Below are 20,320 nucleotides of genomic sequence, written 5' to 3'. Positions count from 1 at the left end.
TATGAATGTGGTGAGCAGGAACAGACGGCAACTGTTTCACAAAGATCGTAAAATAATTGGATCGTAGTACATTCTTTTCATGTCACATATGTAGCTGCGTAAAGAGTGAAGCAGCTCAACTTCTCCCAGAACTAGGCTCATTTTGGTCAAATCAGTCAATGTTTAAATAAAGCCCCGATGAAGCCCCAATAAAGAAAATAAAATCTAGTAGAATGTCACCTACTATTAAAAGCTGGTATTTAAAGCCAGTTTTGAATATTTTAAGTCAGAGACCAGTCTAGCATCTTTTTATAGTGTATTTTTAAATGTCCTTGCAGAACAACCCACTTGGTCATATATAATGTAAAACAGTGATTCTCAACTGGTGGGTCGGGACTCAAAAGTGGGTCGCGAGCCTGTAGGGAACTTTTTTTCAATATCTGAAACTACACAGAAACACACTGGAGTCTGTTAAAATAAATATTATTGGGTTGTTTTGATCATAATTTCAGTCTTAAAAGCAAATCTACGGCTTGTTCAATAATAACATGTGGTAAATACAATATTGTATACGATATATGACAAATTACAGTTTATTTGGGTCGCAGCTTGTCATTAAGGTAATGGCGGGTCTCGGAGCCGGACCACTTTAGAACCACTGATGTAAAACATTGGCATTTGTAGAAAATGGTTCTTAACTTTAGGCTACAATGGTGAGGTTCGGCCCTTGGTGTTTTAGCAATGATGAAAGTTGGCCTCCATGACACAAACTTGCCTGTCCCTGGTCTAGGGACTTCGAGCAGGAGCTGGTTTGTGGACCTTAGACAGACAGAAGGTCTGACAAAGCAGAGGCTTTAAAAACAAAAAGCAAAACCAATCCTGAAATGAAACTAGAAGCCAGTGGAGGGAAAACAGGACTGGTCTGATATGCTGACGTTAGTGTTCGCTAAAGGACGTATCTCACTGGAGGAGCAGTTGCAGAGACCTCAGATTTGTTTTCACCATGACTCCCTGAGAATCAGCATCAGAATCAGAATCGGTTTTATTGCCATTGTTTGTAAACAGGTTCACAAACTAGGATTTTTTTCTCAGTGGAGACGTTCAATATTACACAAAAAAACATATAACGCAGAGTTTAGATAAAAATATGCTATAAAACTTTTAACTATAAGGCTTTTGGGGCATGCATAAAGAATCAAATTTGTTTTCACCACGACTCCCTGGAGACTCGCCTTGATGTCGTGACCAGTGATTCAAGTCGCCATCAGGTCATGAACTAGTCTCCAAGCCGGTCCAATAGGCCCTCATCAAATGGGCTGTGGCATTTTGCACCAATTGGAACCTGATAAATGTCCAACACACTATAATAGTCTGTTCGTGAGCTGATGAGGCCGACCTGATGAAGAATCCTTTTCAGTTTGGTGCGATTTTAAATCGGCTTTATTTTGGTTTAAAACGTATCTGATGCTTAAAGGGAGTATATAGAGTTATAAAAAATGCTACAACTAAGTTGTAGCATTTTCCTCCCCCTACATGTTCCAGCCATGTCCTAATGTGTAGAATGAGCTCAGACCTGTTCACCACAACTGCTTCTAAAATCCTGCACTGTCACTCAGCGTTACTTTGGTCCGAAGTGCCGTCATGCATGAGCTTAATATCGAAGCTGCAGTTACACGTAAGACCTGAGATGGCAGTAGTGAGTATAAAATGACCAACTCGCATCTAGTCTCTTTAAATTTAGAACTACTCTCAAAAAAGTTCTTCACAGCCAGCTTTAGCTCAGAGGACAAAGAATCAGAAGTTGCAAGAACCTTGTCACCAAATAAAATGTACTTCAATGTGTAGTCAATGTTCAATGTTTATTTTATTTTATTTTATTTATTTGAACAGGGACAGTGCACAATATACATTAACCTCAAAAGGGAGAGATGCATTGTACCAGGTTGTAGCACTTGTGCTAATTTCCACCTGTAGTCCCTGGACAGACTGATGTCAACAGACAAAGTCATAAAAATATTAATACAGAATAATACATTTCCCCCAAAACAGCATTAAAATCAACAGATACTTCATTCATTCCAAAGCATTAATTTGCACACTCTTGCATACACACCAATGTGCTGCAAATCATCGGTGGAACAGTGAAATGCTAAATTGTGCCTGGCAATGAGCCCTGTGAAAAATGCACAGGGCCCAAAATGCAGCCCTGGGGTACTCCTCCTGTTGTTCAAGTAAGACTCAAATCCTAATAAGTAAGACTCAAATCCTAACCCCAATGTAGTTATTTAAGCGAGAATAAGGCAAACATGTGGGACTCAAATCTAAGACATCCCTCAGTTTATGAAATGAGCTCATAATGCACAGTGACATGTAAATAAACGACTTATTCCACAATGCTTTTGTATTTGACCATAACCGCTTGACTATCATCGGACTGATCTGTTCTTAGAGGCTTTTTCTCTGTTTCTATTTGTAGCTTTTAGACAAATGGGTCACAGTTATTCACAGCGTTGACCTCCTGATGCAGATGAGTATTTATAAACAGCAGATCTGGGTTGTTTCCATGATACGTAATGGACTGAGAAAAACAGTCTGAGCACTGGCTGAAACTTGTGCCTGAGGAGGATTCTCTTAATTAATGATTATGCCTGATATGCCCACTTTGGGGGTTCATACGTAGTGGAAGTCAAAATCTGTGCTTTTCAATGACACAGTGGTCAGCGTTTGAACAGAAAATGTGAACTTTTTAGCATTTTTGATAAACGTATGGTGTAAAATAGTTGAGCAATGTCACTATTTTTCCAATGAATGTAGGTTTGATGCCAATAGGAACTTATTTTAATGACATTGAAGGCCTTATTCTTGGCACAGTTCATGTAATGACTGTGGAAATCCCGCTCTTGACCGTAGATTTCATTACAATGGTCCAGTAGTACAAACTCGTGATCTTATTCTACAACTGTTCTTTTTCTGATTTCTGTCCGATTTTAGGTCACAGAGCCTAAAACATTTCACGCTTCGAACATGAGATGATTTAAGAGTCTGTAGTAGAACTGAACTAATCTAATTGTGCAGAGAAGCTGAATGTTCCCTCCTTTGTTCATTGCTTAATTCATTGGATTCTGTTCATACTGTTCATGTCTGTGTTTATTGTGAATGTGAATGTATGTACTGTTTTAAATGTAATGTAATGTACTTCCACTTGTTATAATTTTAGTCCAATTATATTGAATAACTGAGTTTATTATGGCCTTTGTAATTAATGAATCGTAATTAATCGAATTTAAGCATAATTTATTGAGGAATGGAATGGAATTTAGTTTTTAGACATATATTATAGATGCCTCTTTATATTTTCCTACATTTTAACTTATTTTAAGTGGAGCTGTGAGGCCTGTGTGATCATTTCAAACACTTCAAAGACAGAGTTTATTTTGGAGAATGATCTTTTTTAATAAGTTTATGTTAAGGCTTAACTGTGAATACAGTTTTGACAGTAAAATAGTTTTTCGTCCGTAAGCAACGTCTGCAGGAAAACGATTAAAGTGTGATTAATGAATTAATGAATATTTGAATGAATATTAAAACTGTAATAAACAGTAGCATTTTACTGACACTCAAAGACGCTTTACATTGCATTTTTCATTGAAGGAGGTAAGCTACTGTTGTAGCCACAGCTGCTCTGGGGTAGACTGATGGAAGCAAGGCTGCCAATCTGTGCCATCGTCCCCACCAACCAACACCAACCTCTACATTCACCCAGGCTTCCTGGTGTTTCCAAACGGTCTCCCATCTAAGTCCCAACCAGGCCCTTCTTTTGCTGTTAATGGCGATATGGCCACAATCTTTATATACGTACAGAAAATAGTGGGTGACTGAACTTCTGCAAATAGAGGATCAGACTAGGATGACGGAAAAAATATAGCGAAGGTATTTTAAGGTATTATATATTACATTATATATTATTGTATTGGACATCCCTATTTGGTTAAACATAAATGACTCAGGAATTCTTAAAATACAGTTGTTTGCCCAGTCAAAGAAGGGTGGTTGGTGTCTATGGGTCACTAAAAGTAAAAGCTTGAGAACCACTGATAGATAAAATAATATCTATAGCAAATTAGCTATACTTTTTAGGCACAAAAAACTTTAAACAAAGCCTCATGGAGTTCATTGAGTGTGTGACTCACTGAGGTTGGCGAGGCAGGTCAGAGCAGCCGTCAGCAGATCTGCGTTGTCCGGGAACGTCTCGCAGGCTCGAATGGCCACTCGCTGCACGCCGTTCACCACCAGGATACTGTAGTAACTCTCTGTCACAGCGACACATCCAGTCAACACTCTGACCCTCTGCTCTCACAACATCCTCAAACCTCCTCTGGTATGGACGACTAACTATTCCCAAAGTCCGAGTTCAAAGACTCCACAGATAAACAAATCAAGGACTAATGCTAAAAAGACTTTAAATTTAAATTTAAATACAAATACAAGCTCTTTCAGTCAGACCTGTGGTGAACTTGTTGAGGAGGCAGCAGGCCACTTCCTGGATCTCCTCCACTTCCGGAAACTCGTCCATCGAAGCCATGACCAAAGCGTAGCATCTCACTCCGCCGGACATCAAGATCTCCACGTTACTGCCTGGAAACACGAAACAGGCACAAAAAGCACGTAGGATTAGATTTGATGCTGTTGGTCCAGGGACAGGATTAAAGGAAGTGACTTGGTTGTTTTAAAGCAATAGTCTTGTATGGAATTAATAAACATTATTCTTCTGTTTTATGGTTCTAGATGACAAATTTCCCCACTGGGACAATAAAGTACACCATAACCTTAACCTTAAAGCTGCATTATACAACGTTTTATGTGTTTCTGGTGAGAGTCTGTCAGCAGCAACCTTTAACCTTAAATATTTGAGTATAGGCACACATGTTACTCGTGTCCCGGGCGCTGCTCTCATGTTTTCTCTGCTCGGACTCGAGGCATCGGCCACGCTCTCATTTAAACTCTCTTCTTATTGTCTCTAGTGGAGAATCAGGACAGTAGTTTGGTGAATAGACGAGAGTAAAGCCGTTGTTTGTGGCCTTTTTGTCTCAAAGAGAAGTTGAATCCACACGGTTCTCATGGGCATAGTTACTTTCAGTAACTCTGGTTCTCTGAATGTGCACAGTCTACAACGAGTCACTGTCAGGCTTATTCTCAGTGGTAAGATAGAAATAACCGTCAGGTGCAGATTTCAGTTAGTTTTAAATCAGCGGTTCCCAAACTGTGGGTCAGGGACCAGAGGTGAGAGAATGTGACCATTAACCATTTTTAAAAAGTGGGGGAAATAGACTAATAGTCGTCCTAAACCCCAGTCTGACAGTGGCTTAGTGGTTAGTGGTTCTCACACTGAGGGGCAGAGCCTGAATTGAAGTCATTATTAGATTAAACTTTATTGTCCCTTGCGGGAAATTTGTGTTGGGCTCACAGCTGCTGAAATAGACAACATTATGGAGATGTGGAGACAGCTTAAAAACTATTTAGTATAAAAGACATTAATGGCAGTGATGCCCGACTTGTTCAAAAGACTCACCGATGTAGGGACAAAAGAAAGCTTAAAGCGGTCACTTCTGCCCTGCACGACTGCACAGTGGAACTGTTTTGACTGTAAACAAGTTCACTCTTCGTTGAACAGCCATGGGATGCGTAGGTACTGTCAGGCCCCGTGTGGATTTAGAGAGTAACTAAGTAAAGTAACAGGTTACTTTTTAAAAGAAGTAACGAGTAACGATAAAGTAACTTTTTAAAAGTAACTTCCCCAACACTGGTGCCTTATAAGTAGCATGAGGTCAAACAGGCTGGACATTGCTGTGGACTGTTGACCCACTTTCTCCAGTAAAATGTAAAGCGGACGGCGCTTAGAAACACAGTGATTAGATTAACTTAAGTGTAGAGACCGGAGCGCATGAGGAGAGCACCGAGACAGACATATTTCACAGCGTTTTATACAGAACATAACAGACTTTAATGGGAGGTTCCAGCGTCTGAATGAACTGCTTTCTGTGTAACAAGAGAGTAAGTTTACATATATTCCAGTTATTAGTCATTTCCCGGTTATTTCCCAGTATTCTGGAAATGTTTATAAGCAAGTATACTGTTTATTCAGGCTCCAAAATGATTCAATACATTGTTACTGTAATGTTTCTGATCTAAACAACTTTACTGCAGCTTTTATGTCACCCACTGAAGCCACAAAGAGACCTATAATAAATATATCTCAGAATAGAATATGTAGAATATGTAATAGAATATTTTTAATGCCTCAAACACAACAAATTCTACATCAAGCATTAGATCAAGCATTTGGGCAACTTTTGAGAAATATTTCTTCAGAGTGGATAAAAAATGTACAGGAAATTTCAGTAAAAGGTGCAGTTGAATACATTCTGCATTATATTGCAGAATGTAATATATATTTTTAGTATTTTTGATGGATTTATGGCATAAAGATCGAGCAAATACATTATTTTCGAGGAGGTTTAGATTTATGATTTGCTTTTTACTTTAGAGTTCACTATTGTAGAGGTTTTGTAATGGGACTTTTACTATTTCAAAGAACAAATAAACAATAATCATGTGGGAAATCCCTTCTTTTCAAACAACCGTCCTTCACTTTTTCCCTGAAAGTCGATGCAGCGTGTCTTTTGGGGATAATTTAATTAGGTCAGAGCCACAGAAAAGCCTTGCACCAACTTCCTGTCTTTTGTTGGAGGCAGGAAGGAAGCATCTCCCAACAAGGCATTCATTCATACTTTTGATAATAGCAGCCTCAAGGTTTTATCGACTTCTTCAAACTATTTCTGTTTCTAACACTGAGACACTGACACGGTGAAGCACTTACTGAGATCGGCCAGCAGGAGGAGCACTTTGAGGCCTTGCAGCAGCAGCTCTGGACTGTCGTGAAACTTCTGAAGAGACGCCAGGACCGTGACGTGATCCTGTCTCTCCACAAACTCCAACAACAGGTCGTCCCTCTCTGTGGACAAACAGAATATAAATGTGGCAGACGACTATCGGGCTGCACAATGTGACGGCAAAAAGTACGATATCCACAACACAAGAAGTCAAAAATATGGTAATAACTTTGAGGTCCACTATTAGTGATTTCAGAGCCGAAAACAAACAAAAAATGTGGTCATTTAAAGGGGCTAGATGCAAGTTGTCATTTTTATACTCACTACTGCCACCTTGGGTCATATGTGTAACTGCACCTTCTATATTAAGCTCGTGCATGACGGCACTTCGGACCCGAAGCAACGGGTTTTTGAGTGACAGTGCAGGATTTTTGCATCTTAGGACTTGGCTGGAACATGTAGGGGGAGGAAAATACAAAATTTTAATATTTTTAAACACCGTATAGTCCCTTTAAGTGAATATAAACTTGTCTTTGTTATAATGTTTCTAATTCCCTCAACAGTTTTTGCCTTGCCTTGTTTTGATCTTGCAAATAAAGGCTGAAAGGTACAGTATTTGTGTAGGATCTTTGTTTATTATCCATCCATCCATTTTCTTCTGTTTTATCAGAGGCCGAGTCATGGAGGTTAAATCCGGTAAATCGAGAGCTTTACCTCAGACTCATCTTTTTCCAGGTTCCTGGTTTATTATTTAAATTCTTTTTTTAACGCTGAATAAAATATCCCTGATATGAGGCAAGGCATGTTTAAATAAAATATTGATTTAGCTGATAACTGCAATGTTGATTTATCCACAGCCACAAAAACCTTTTCCAGGATGTGCTAGCTTTAAGTTGCTACATCCTGTGGCAAAAAACAGTTTGCAAAAAGAAATCCCAGCCCCTTCCCCCAATCAAAGGGGGGCATTAATTTACACGCCGAGTAGCCCCTAATTGAGTAATTAAACAGATTATTCAGAATGTAGTGGAGTTATGTTCATAATGAAGTCAAGCCTTTCACTGAAAAACATCATTTTAACTAACTTTTCTTTTAAAATAATAGTTTCACTTTTTTAAATCGGAGGTAATTCTAAGCACCCCCTGCCAAGTGCTCAAGTACCCCCAGGGGTCCCCGCACCCCTAGTTGGGAAACACTGCCGATGCCCATGCAGCTAAAGGCGACCCCGGGTGAGTCGTGACGTTTCGTACCCGTGCTCAGCAGAGACGTCAGAGCGGAGCAGCCCTGGATCTGAACCTCCTCGCTGTCCGGAAACGTCTTCATGGAGTTCACCACGAGGTCGAACGCGTCCTCCTCCTCATCGAGCACCAGCAGAGGCACCACGTCTGCAACAAAGAACAACATAACAGATGAAAATGTTACGAAAACAGTGCATCGTTTTATCATTGATCATACCAGCAAGCTAATGCTAGCAGCAATGAATCAAGGCTGGGACAGAAACCATGATTGGACTAAAACTAATGAACTAAAATAGCCACTGCTGGATAGGCGTTTTTATTTTAGTTCATGAAATGCTGTTAAAACTGATATTATAGGCTATTTGTAATGCACAAGTTACAATGATCTAATCACTTTATGCGAGTTAGACGACAGTAACGGCTGCTCACTGTTACAGAACATCCAGAACGCTGCTGCTCGAGTCCTGACAAGAACCAGGAAATATGACCATATTAGTCCAGTGCTCCGATCTCTGCACTGGCTTCCTGTCGCTCCTAGAATAGGATTTAAAACAGCTCTGCTTGTTACAAGTCTTTTCTCTGACGTGTTAGAGCCGTATGAACCATCTCGGGCCCTGAGAACTTCTGGGAGGAGTCTCCTGGTGGTTCCCAGAGTCAGGACTAAACACACTGAGGCTAAAGCTGAAATCTGGAACAGTCTTCATGAGGATGTGAGACAGGCCTCAACTCTGACAATGTTGAAATCCAGGCTGAAAACAGTTCTTTTTACCCGTGAATATGACTGAAAGTATTTTGTCTGCACTCTTGCCTTTTACTGTAATTGAATGTCAATCAATTATTATGTTTTATTGATTTTACTTGTTTTCTTGTATTTATGCAACTGTGAAGTTGACTTTGAATTGCCTTGTGTATGAATTGTGCTCTACAAATAAACTTGCCTTGCCTTAATGTGACCTATAAAAGCCTGTCATATCCCCAAGGATAATTAGTAGGAAAGTCCAGTGATCCTTGTGCAATGTTTTTCCATTAGTTTATTAATAGTAGACATCATTAATCATGGACATGTAAAAATATAACACGTTATTGATCTGACAAATGAGAAAAGAGGACGGACTCATTGCACTTTTAAGAAAGTCTCTTGGTATTGGTTAATAGTGGATATTGGCAGATACTCAAACCTCCGGTATCGGAATCAAAAAAGCTGGATCGTTGCATCTCTAGACCTAATAAGGTGTTTAGCCAGAACGTTTTAAATGAATGTAGAGTCTTTTCAGCATGTTTAGAGTACTTAAACAAGTATTTGATCTCCGTCTGTGTAACAATGTTTCTCAACAAAATCTTAAAATCCAAGAGGAGCTGTAAGCCTCCTCATTGGACTTTACACAGACACATAGACTTTCGGATGCAGTGATTTCATTTGCAGCCACTCAAATTGAGAGGTTGATTGGTTTGTGGTAAATGTTGCAGGATTGACACTAAATTGTTGGCGGCGTCTGTGTCTGACTGTGATGTTCAGGACTGGAATATAAACGCGCACTGACCTCCGTTTCACTGTAATGTCTCTAATCACATTAACAAAGGCTCAGAGAAACGTCACACACACAAACACAGTCTTCATCTGGTCCAGGATTCTCAGAACTTCATAAAAAGCATCATGGGAAAGACCCTGAACATGCAGCCGATGCGGTCGGTTGATTTTGGAGCACTTGTATAACATTTTGTATTTGTTGTTTGACTTTTTATAAATCAAGTGCACTGTGTGGCTTTGTAGAGTTAGCAAAACATCTTTATAAAATATGTATTCAGCCTCAGACAAAATGAATTTCTATTTTGTCTGAGGCTGAAGCAAAATCAAATCCTACACTGATATTTATCATAACAAGCTCAATATTTATCGTCTCTTCTCATCGTACGATGTGGTCCTTTCGAAGAAAGGCTTAATGTCATTTGTATGCTTTAGAGTTACAGTTTTATCAGCATAAATGGTTCTCAATGCATTTGAATGCCATTTTATTGCCTAAATACTAACACCACAAAAGCAAAAAATAGGGTCACATTTCTTTTTGCAAGATTTGTGAACATTCAATCAAACAGGGGAATGAGGGAGATTTTGATATTCAAATTGAACTGGACACAAAAGCCCCATTTTGACAGCACTAGACCAGTTCAGTTCACTTCAGACCGGTTCATTTAGGGAGGGTGTTGTGTTTCAAGTGTCTTTAGTGTAAAGTGGTCTGGGTGGTTATGGGAGGGGCCGAGGACATTCATATGCATCTGGCAACCACCACAGCCTGATATCCCTGAGCTTTAGTCCTGCATCAAAACACCTTTGTATCTGCTACATGTGGCCATTAGGAGGGGCAGAGGCTTTAGTGTTTGAACAGTTTTCAAGCTCCACAGGAACAGTCATTGAGAAAAAAGAAAAATCCCCAAAATGCCCAAAACGAGTAAACCTATTATTTTTAGTTCGACAGTGAATTCTAAAATAAAAGAGGGAGATACGAGGCCTCGCTCCTCTCATTTGGGCAATAAGAAACACTGTATGGGGAAACTGTGCAAATTAAGCTTTAAAGGAATAGGCCACCGTTTTTACATACTAAAATATGTTCTTACCTCACTTTAGTCGAGTTAATATATCCCCGTCTGGTCTTTGTCCGTGCGCTCTGTCACGCAAACGGAGCACATACGCAGCCTCTCCCACATGTCATATAGCTCCAAAAAAGCTCACGATAGAAGCTACCAAGCTCTTCCACGTGTTCCCTAATTAAATAAAGTTACTTGAAGTTTTTTCATGCGAAGTATATTTACACAGAAATGTAACGTGTCGATTTTATAAGCAGATAAAAAGGGGGACTATATTGTAAGGCGTAATGATACGAGGAGTAAAACGTCCGCGCAGTAACTCCTAAAGCTTATTGACGGAAGTGAGCGGGGGAAGTCTTTAGGAGTTACTGCGCGGACGTTTTGCTCCTCGTATCATTACGCCTCACAATATAGTCCCCCTTTTTATTTGCTTATAAAATCGACATGCTACATTTCTGTGTAAATATACTTCGCATGAAAACACTTCACGTAACTTTATTTAAATAGGGAACACGTGGAAGAGCTTGGTAGCTTCTATCGTGAGCTTTTTCGGAGCTATGTGACATGTGGGAGAAGCTGCGTATGTGCTCCGTTTGCGTGACAGTGCGCACGGACAAAGACCAGACGGGGATATATTAACACGTCTAAAGTGAGGTAAGAACATATCTTAGTATGTAAAAACGGTGGCCTATTCCTTTAAAACTTGAGCAGTAGATACTGACATAAATGTGAGGGAAAATCTATAATTTAATTGAATGTTTTCACATCAAAATCAGACATAGGCTGTGAGCAGAGATGGCAAAAAATGCTTATATTTTTTGTGAACCAGTCATGATAGAGGCTTGTGAAGAGAAAGAAACTTTGAATATGCAAGCTAACTATTGGCCTGACCAATCACAGTGGTGACAAGCCCCCCTCCCCTTTCCCCCCAAACCGGTCTAGTTTGCAAACCGCTCCAGACCCCATGGCTGAAGTGGTCTGGGTCTGGGGCTGGAGCGGTTTGGACCCCCCTTTGGGAGCGGAGCAGTTCACTTTTGGCTGTGGAAACACCTTCAAACCGCTCTGGTCTGTTCCAGTCTGTTCCTGTCGAAATGAGGCTATAGGGGAAACTTTTAAGCAAAAGATTGTGTCAAATTTCAGTCAACATTGCAGCTGAATTTGGTTTAGACCAGAGTTTTTGACAAATATATGCAGTGAAATAGTCTCTGTCTCTTAGGAAAAAACATATTTTCTAAGACATTTAGATTTAATGCCAGTTTGAATCTGATGATTTATTGCTTTCTAATGTTTTCTAATGCCCCGCAGAGACCCTGAATATCATTTATAAAGAAAGTTCACCAAAAGAAAGAATCCGTGGAAACCTTGCTGGGACGTAACACAAAGAACTTACCTGATGTGAGCAGCAGAGCCAGAGCCCTCAGTCCCACCATCGTCACCTTGGCGTCTGCGCTGTACTGGGTCAGGACCTTCAAAATGTGTCTGAAAGAACAGATAATAGGAATAATTACAAGTAAATCAACAAAACGGTCGTGTCTGATTGTCCACACTATTCCCTTTAGTGCCTCCATTTTGTCCTGTGTGAGTGTCCGGAGAAGAAAAAATAGTGCACTCAAAATTTCTTACACGTAACTGCACCTTCTATATTAAGCTCGTGCATGATGGCACCTTGGACCCGAAGTAACACCGTTTTGAGTGACAGTGCAGGATTTTAGAGGCAGTTGTGGTGAACAGGTCTGAGCTCATTCTACACATTAGGACATGGCTGGAACATGTAGGTCAGGGGTAGGCAAGTTTGTGTCATGGAGGGCCGATTTTCTTCATTGCCAAAACACAGAGGACCGAAACTCACAATTGTAGCCCAAAGTAAAGTACCTTTTTTCTACAAATATAAGTTTTGCACATATTATATGACCTAATAGGGTGTTTTACTGGGAAATGTGAAAATATTGACGGCATTTTCCACATTTTAGAGTCCTTCTCACGTATTTAGTCTCTGATTCATGAATAAATGTATCTTCAAAATTCTCTTGGGGGCGAAAGGTTTTATGTTGAAGGGCCGAATTTGGCCCCCGGTCTGGACGTTGCCTACCCCTGATGTAGGGGGGGAATATACATAATTTTAACAATTTTAAACTCTGTATAGTCCCTTTAAGTGCTGTGGTCAAAGCCAGCTTTTTCCAGCTGTGCCTTTTGACCAAGGATAAGCCCTTTCACTCGCACCAAGATCTCGAGAAGGCGACTCTCGCATTTACCAGTTCATGTTTGGACTATTGCAACGGAGGTAGAGAGGCCAGAGTTCTATGGTCATCACTCCACCATTTATACTTAGTTCAGAATGCAGCACCGGTTCATCCTTCAGTCCCACCCTCTCTGCTCTGCACTGGCTCCCGGTCCATTTTCGGATTGATTTTAAATTGTTAATGTTCGTTTTCAAAACCCTTCAAGGTTTCACTCTTCTATATACTTGAGCACACATCGCCCCAGCAGAGCTCTCCGGTCCGCCGATCAAATGGTTCTGGACGAGCCCAGGTTCCGGTACAAACAGTGGGGTGATCGTTACTTTCTGGTTGCAGCGCCTAAACTGTGGAACAGCTGCCACTCAATCACTCACTTTTTAAATCCAGATTAAAGACTCACCTTTTCAGACCGGCTTTTAATACTTATAGGGTGTAATAATTTTGTGTTTTTGTCTTTCTGTGAAACACTTTGGTCTTCCTGTGCTATACAAATAAATTTTACTTGATTGTTCGATTTACATCTTTCCTTGTCATCTCACTTCTTACGACCCTTTTGGCTACAAAACGTTTGATGGTTCTGTGGTTCCGTCCCTTATTTAATTTCATGAGGGGTGCATTCCTCTAACCAGCTTTTAATCACGTTTGAATTCTGATGTTTTTTCCTTCTCATTTTGTCATGCTTCAATCCAACAGCCTTTCAGTTTTACTCAGTTTGGAGTTTGAGAAAGTGAAGAAAAAATGCGTAATAGTGCATGCAGTGTAAGTGACTGACTGCATAGTGTACGATCTCGTGTGGCCCTATGTAGTAAATGAGGAGTTGGGGACGTTGGTGGACATTCGGACAAAGCCAGAGTCTCTGTTCTTGATTTTGTGTACTCACTGGTGCACGCCCAGCACCTCCCAGTCCCCGGCGGCCTGAAGAGGAGCCGTGAGGAGCTCCAACGTTTTGGGACATATTTCAATCAGACGACAGAGAAGGGACCAGCCGAACTGTAACGACACACAACAGCGATTTAAATACTGCAGAAAACTACAGGAAACAATACTGCCACAAGGAATTTCTGTAAATTATTGTAAAAATGCAATAAAAAGGTAAGTGCTGAGCGAATGACTTTCTGTGGAGTCACGCAGCCTCAGCTCTGATAAGATTCAGTCACGAGACGCAGTAAACATGAGCAAACATGAGCAAACATGTGAAATTTCATGCAGAGAGGGGGGGAGAGAGAAAGCAAGGAGAGAGAGAAAGGGAGAAGGGGAGAGGGAAGGAGACAAAGAAAGGGAGAAGAAGAGAGGGAAGGAGAGAGAGGATGAAGGAGAGGAGGGAAGGAGAGAGAGAAAGGGAGAAGGGGAGAGAGAAAGCGAGAAGGAGTCAGAGAAAAAGAGGAGAGAGGGAAAGAGAGAGGGTCAAGGAGAGAGGGAAGGAGAGAGAGAAAGGCAGGAGGGACCGGAAGGGAGAAGGAGAGATGGAGGGAGAAGAAGGGAGAGAAAGGGAGAAGGAGGGAGAGAAAGGGAGGGAGAAGGAGAGAGAGAATGGGAGAAGGAGAGAAGAAAGGGAGAAGGAGGGAGGGAGGGAGGGAGGAGAGAGTGAAAGGGAACATAGAGGGAGGGAGAGACAGAAAGGGAGGAGAGAGGGAGGGGGAGAGAAAGGGAGAAGGGGAGAGGGAAGGAGACAGAGAAGAAGGAGGGACAGAAAGGGAGAAGGAGAGATGGAGGGAGAAGAAGGGAGAGGAAGAGAGAAGGAGAGAGAGAAAGGAAGAAGGAGGGAGAGAAAGAGAGGGAGGGGGAGAAGGAAAGAGAGAAAGGGAGGAGGAGAGAGGGAGGGAGGAGAGAGAGAATGGGAGAAAGAAGGAGAGAGGGAAGGGGAGAAGGAGAGAGAAAAAGGGAGAAGGAGGGAGGGAGGGAGGGTAGGGGAACAGAGAGGGAGGGAGAGACAGAAAGGGAGGAGAGAGGGAGAGAGAGGGTGGAGAGAGAAGGAGAACGAGAAGGAGAATGAGAAAGGGAAAAGGAGAGATAGAAAGGGAGGAGAGGGAAGGAGAGAGAGAAAGGGAGAAGGTAGTGGGGAGGAATAAGTATACTTACTGTTTGATACAATTTTGGGCTCAATGTTTATCTTTATTTTCACTTTTTCCCCATTCTTATAAAGTGTTTTTATTCATGGAGGCCCAAAACACCAAACTCTCTGAACAAAACAGTACATAATTATTTGTCCATTCTGAATCTTTAAAGCTGCACTACCTGAATTATCCCACTTTCAAAAGGTGAAAGTCACAGGTAGTTCAGTAAAATCTAATTTGGATAGGGTAGGCATAAATAAGCATTGCTTCAGCCTATTCCTTTATTGGTTTAATATTGTTGTTGTTGTTGTTGTTACTGGTTGTATTGATTTAAATGCATCAGTCAACCAAAATAAACCATTAATTCATTCATTTGCAGCCCTCACAGACCCTCCAGCACATTTCCATTATTCACTTGTGTTAAATAAAGCTCAGCCTGAGACGGTAATGAGGAGCGAGCAGCGAGAAGAAAACAATGCACAAAATCATACTTGTTCTCCCGCATTCATCGTAGTTACAAATGCGCTATATTTAGACACACAACAGCACAAGCACCTGCTTTGCTTTCACTAATGCTGCGTTTACAACACAGATCTATAGAGGCAAAACAAATGTACTGTGCTATAAATGGATTGGAACAAAGTAACGTAAAGTAGACAGGAGGAGGATGTTACCTGCTGCACGGCTTTACTCTGGATGTTTGAGGAAACCACGACCATCAGAGGAGTGTGGACTTCTTTGTCAGCAAACAGCTCAGCCGCTACAAATGCAAAACAACAACTTATTAACAAATAAAACTGAAATAAAACACACTTTTGTCATAAATTTGAGTTTTTCTATTGGATACCAATCCCTGATAAAGTTCAGATATCAACTTTTCTTCTTTGTTCCTTTAGATACAGATGGCATCTCATCATAGAAGGGGGCGTGGCTTCGCCAAGGGGGAAAATAGAATATTTAGAGAAACACAATTTTCCACTCTTTATAGCCATTTTCTGGTGGAATATGAACGTATTTATCACACATAACTAAAGTCAAGTGTAAATCAGGTCTATATGGATATTTTCTCACAGCAGATTGTTCAGTAGAAGTGAAAAAACAGCAGTCGTAGCTAGCGCTAGCTAACCGTTAGCATTACCTCCTTGCAAAATACCACATACATTGTTGTAAATGGAGAGACACTCACCCCGTTTCAATCACTTTATGAATGATTTCAAACTGTATTTTTCCTCATTATGACTTATCAAGTACAGTTCCACTAAGAAAATAATATCCAACATATCCAAATACCTCTTATTTTAAAATTGAAATGCTCCAGTGTTTTTTATTTTTGTGCCTTACATCTCTGTACAGTCCCTAAAAATGTTCACCCTTCATTTTACTCGTATTTTGTACCTCGGCAAGATTTTGAAATTGTTAATAAAAAATAAAATAAACAACCTTTAGCATTAGCCCGATGCTAACATGAAGCGTCAAGTTAGCATTCTCCGTTATTTATGTATTTATGGGCTGTTGAACCATTTGCTCCTCCCCATGTCTTTGTATCTTTATTTAGTAGAAAAGTATATCATATTTCAGCGTTTGTTAAAGTAGTTTTTGAATAATTAAAGAAAGTTTAGATTTTTCCCCGAATTGTTTTCCCCCTTAATTGTTTTCAAACATGACCATATATGGGAGATTCCAGAGATGCCGTCTGTATATGCACAACACACAATTCTGGTTATAACATTTATTTCTGGCCTTTGATAATGGTCTCTAACCTGAGACTCTTTTACAAGGTAACTTTTTTGTATACAAGAGTAAATTCTTTCAAAGTATTATGGCTGTTCTATCCACCTGAGTGTAGTCATACTCAAGGATGTTTTAGCCTCAGGTAGCTGTGGCTTCAGAAGTGGTTACAGCTGCTGACTGCGCAGAGTGAATGAAAACATTACACTGGGCTGAATCATTGTCATGTGTTGTAGTTTTGTTTTTACAGCTCAGTTTGGGAGGTCACTGAGTACAAACGCGGTACAACAGCCGCGTAATACAGTCCCTTTTGTTCTTTAAGCGCACATTTGGAAGTAAACACATCACAGAGGTGGGCTACACATGCGAGCTATCAAAACTGTTGTCGTAGTAAAGTGAGTACAAAGTGATTCTCTTTGCGAGCGACACCTTTGTAGCACATTTCTGATGGTTTGCAAAAGAAATGGCTTTGGTTTTGTAAATGAGAAAGTCCAAACATCCTCGTCCTAGTCCACGTCACAAAGCTATCGTATATTTGTGGTCAGTGTATACATTCCAATGACATCACATATAGTTCCGGCGGCCATTTTGAACACCGAAGTAGAATTATGCAGTATTACAACATGTAACAATATCTCTACTCAGGATGAAAATGAAAGACAACTGGTTGACAGTGGCATTTTTATGTGCCCGTAATCATTGCTCAAGAAGATAACAGTAAAAACTCTGGGGCCGTGTTTTCTTTTATGTGAAAAAAACAGCAAATGTGGCACAGACGTAGCAGCTCTGTCTGTGGAGCTACAGCAGGATTTACTAGAGATCTGTTTCACTCTGAAGACTAACTTAACACATCAAAGAGGAAACAGAAAACCTTTCTCTGTAATACTTACAGTTTGTCATGTCAACCGAGTCTCAGTCTGAGTCAGTGTTAAAGCTGCTCAAGACGTTAGCATGCTACCGGTTAGCAACTGTCAGCTTCAACAGCTCAGCTCTGACCTCTGTCACATGTTGTATCCAAGGCTGGATGTTTGTGGTTCAGGGCTTTCTCTTGAGGTCAGAGCTGAGATGTTGAAGCTAAATGCTAACTGGTAGCATGCTAACGTCTTAAGGGCTCAAACACTGACTCACTGGTTTCTTCACATAAACGTGCGTCTCTGGGGCCGTGTTTTTACTGCTTTCTTCTGGAGCAATGATTAAAAGGCCAATCAGTTGTCTTTCATTTTCATCCTGAGTAGAGATATTGTTACATGTTGTAGTACTGCATAATTCTACTTGGGTATTCAAAATGGCCGCCATAACAACAAAGGTCACATGACTGAGAGGCATGTATAGAATTGAATGTAAGAATGCAGTTCATTAATTAAGAGTGCAGTTCAAACTCTGTTTCCTCAATGACATGTTACATTCACATGTGAGTTATAGAGACACAGTGGGCAGCAGCTGCAGCGCCTGAAGAACATGGTCTGAAAACTACAATAACAGAGAGCAAATAGTAATTTAGTGACTATGTAGTTATTACTGGTGGTTCACACTTCAATTTGACTGGTTTAGGCTTTTACAATTTTGGTCGTAAATCATCTCACTCCCTGAGTGAACTGGATCATTCAGGTGGCAGCAAGTCAAATAATGATTTGTAATGCCATTTTATTGCCAAGATACACTATTTTAATGCCAAAAATGCATAATATCCTTGTATATATCATTGTATGGAATTTGAAGACATTCAATCAAACAGGGAATGAGGGGAAATGTTGATATTAAAAACTAAATTGGACACAAAGGGCAATTATTCAGCAAAATATTGTGTCAAATTTCAGACGGAACTGCAGCTGAATTTCAAACGGATGCAGTAAAAACAATAACAATCCATTTTATATACAACAAACTGTGCCTTTCAAACAAAATCTCAAATTACTACAGAGTTGTAAAATAATACAAAGCAAATAATCGACTTTGCAACATAAAACATTTTAATTAAAAATGTCTTCAGGTGCTTCTTGAAAGACTGATATAGTTTAGCAGTGTGGGTTCAGGTCGTGGGTTCTGTCTCTCAGGAAAAGTTTGATCTGATTTAATAGTTTTTAATGACTTTTAAGGCCTTAATTTTGGTATAATCCATTTAATGCATTTTTATGTAAACCTGTAGAATTCAGATGCAAAACTCTCACTTTATACACATGTGAGACTGGCACAAACAGACTTCCGCTGAGTCAAAAATAATTGTCATTTTAAGTATAAACTATTCACTGCCTTTTTCATGACGTTTCCAATAATGTCTTCAAATCTATCACAACACATTAGGCCGGTGGGCTGTCATGTGGTTTGGCACACTGGCTTTATTAACTTGGAAGACCAAAAGGTTCCAGCATATTTCTGAACAGTCAAGTTCAGTGCATTGTCACCTGGGCCATCAGCTGAGCAGTCAGTAAACAATGTGATGTAAATTATGTAATAAGCTTCTTATTACAACTATGACATGCAGACAAAGCACGTGTGATTAACTGCATGGGAAGCGTTCATCACCCAAAAAACAAAACAATTTCTCTTACCATATTCCGTGTGCGCGAGGAAATTCAGGTCTTCCAGAATTTGGATCAGCGTGGGGAGCTGCTCCTCTTCTTTCGGGGTCTTGAGTCTCACCAAAAGTTTATTTAACTTTTCCTCCAACTCCTCTCTGTCCCTGTCAGCCATGGTATTATTGCGTTTTCTGTTTTAAAGAGAAAAAAAAAGAAAGAAAAAACTTCACGGCGAGGCATTTAGGGTCGCACAGCAAAAGATCGGACCCACATTGGAGCAGTAAAACGCACCTCGGAAAGAGGCAAAATCCTATAAAACGCGAATACTATACAAACACATGACTTAATATTAGCAAAGTTGCATAATATTAAGCTAGAGTAGAGTACAGTAAAAAGCAGAACTCGTCATCTTCGCTTGTAGTTTCAGACCTCATCAAAGCGCACGGTCCACTAACTTTCACTCGACTCGTGGTTCCTCATTTTAACCAAATTTATGCGGCAAAAATCCAGCGGTTTTCCACAGAGAGGCGTGTTTCCTGTTCCCGATGCTCACATCATATGATCGAGAGCGGAGAAGTCCCCATTTGCTGAAGAGGAAATGGAAAAAACACGCTCCTGAAGCAGGCGCAGGCTGGCTGTCCATCTGTCAGGCGAGGTGTAATGACCAAGTCTGCCCCCAGTTGAGATGTGGAACCTTTCGCTGGCGAATCTCAAAAACTACGGAATATAAATGCAGTTTTTGCTCGACAATCCAAATAATAGTCAAACAAAAAACAGCACTCAACATAGACTGTTATTGCTTTAACACCATTTGTATTCCATTAATATATACGGAATTATACAGCATATGGGAGAAATCATTTACTTTCTTTAATGTCATGACAAAATAAATACATTAAAATTAAAGTAATGGCAGATCATGCGCGTTTAGTGCCCTGTTATTACCTCACAGTCTCGTTTTAAGCTAAGAAATAAATCGTCAAAGTGCAGTTGTCATATTTTGGAAGGGGGTGCAAAATTAGGCGTAACGCCGTCCAAACATTCCATCGCAACACTAGCTAAACTTAGCCGAACACGCGTGCGACAAACCTAATGTTC

The 20,320-nt window shown here is 40.3% G+C and overlaps 1 protein-coding gene across 1 annotated transcript in view; it reads right to left on the bottom strand.

Annotated features, from left to right (window-relative positions):
• lrrk2 (leucine-rich repeat kinase 2) overlaps nt 1-19,862 on the bottom strand; it is a 59,235-nt gene extending 39,373 nt beyond the window's left edge. The window contains exons 1-9 of the mRNA XM_079560396.1: nt 19,776-19,862; nt 19,256-19,413; nt 15,653-15,738; nt 13,805-13,914; nt 12,078-12,166; nt 8,117-8,251; nt 6,857-6,991; nt 4,483-4,614; nt 4,170-4,289 (exon numbers count right to left, since the gene is read on the bottom strand). Of these exons, the coding sequence (XP_079416522.1) occupies nt 4,170-4,289; nt 4,483-4,614; nt 6,857-6,991; nt 8,117-8,251; nt 12,078-12,166; nt 13,805-13,914; nt 15,653-15,738; nt 19,256-19,413; nt 19,776-19,780 (970 nt within the window). The 5' untranslated portion in view covers nt 19,781-19,862. The remainder of the gene's footprint in view (nt 1-4,169; nt 4,290-4,482; nt 4,615-6,856; nt 6,992-8,116; nt 8,252-12,077; nt 12,167-13,804; nt 13,915-15,652; nt 15,739-19,255; nt 19,414-19,775) is intronic.
• Between the last annotated feature and the right edge of the window lie 458 nt (nt 19,863-20,320).

Source organism: Gobius niger (assembly GCF_951799975.1).
Source record: "Gobius niger genome assembly, chromosome: 7".
Lineage (NCBI taxonomy): Eukaryota > Metazoa > Chordata > Actinopteri > Gobiiformes > Gobiidae > Gobius > Gobius niger.
The sequence above is the reverse complement of the archived record's forward strand: the minus strand, read 5'-3'. Positions and strand labels throughout refer to the sequence as shown.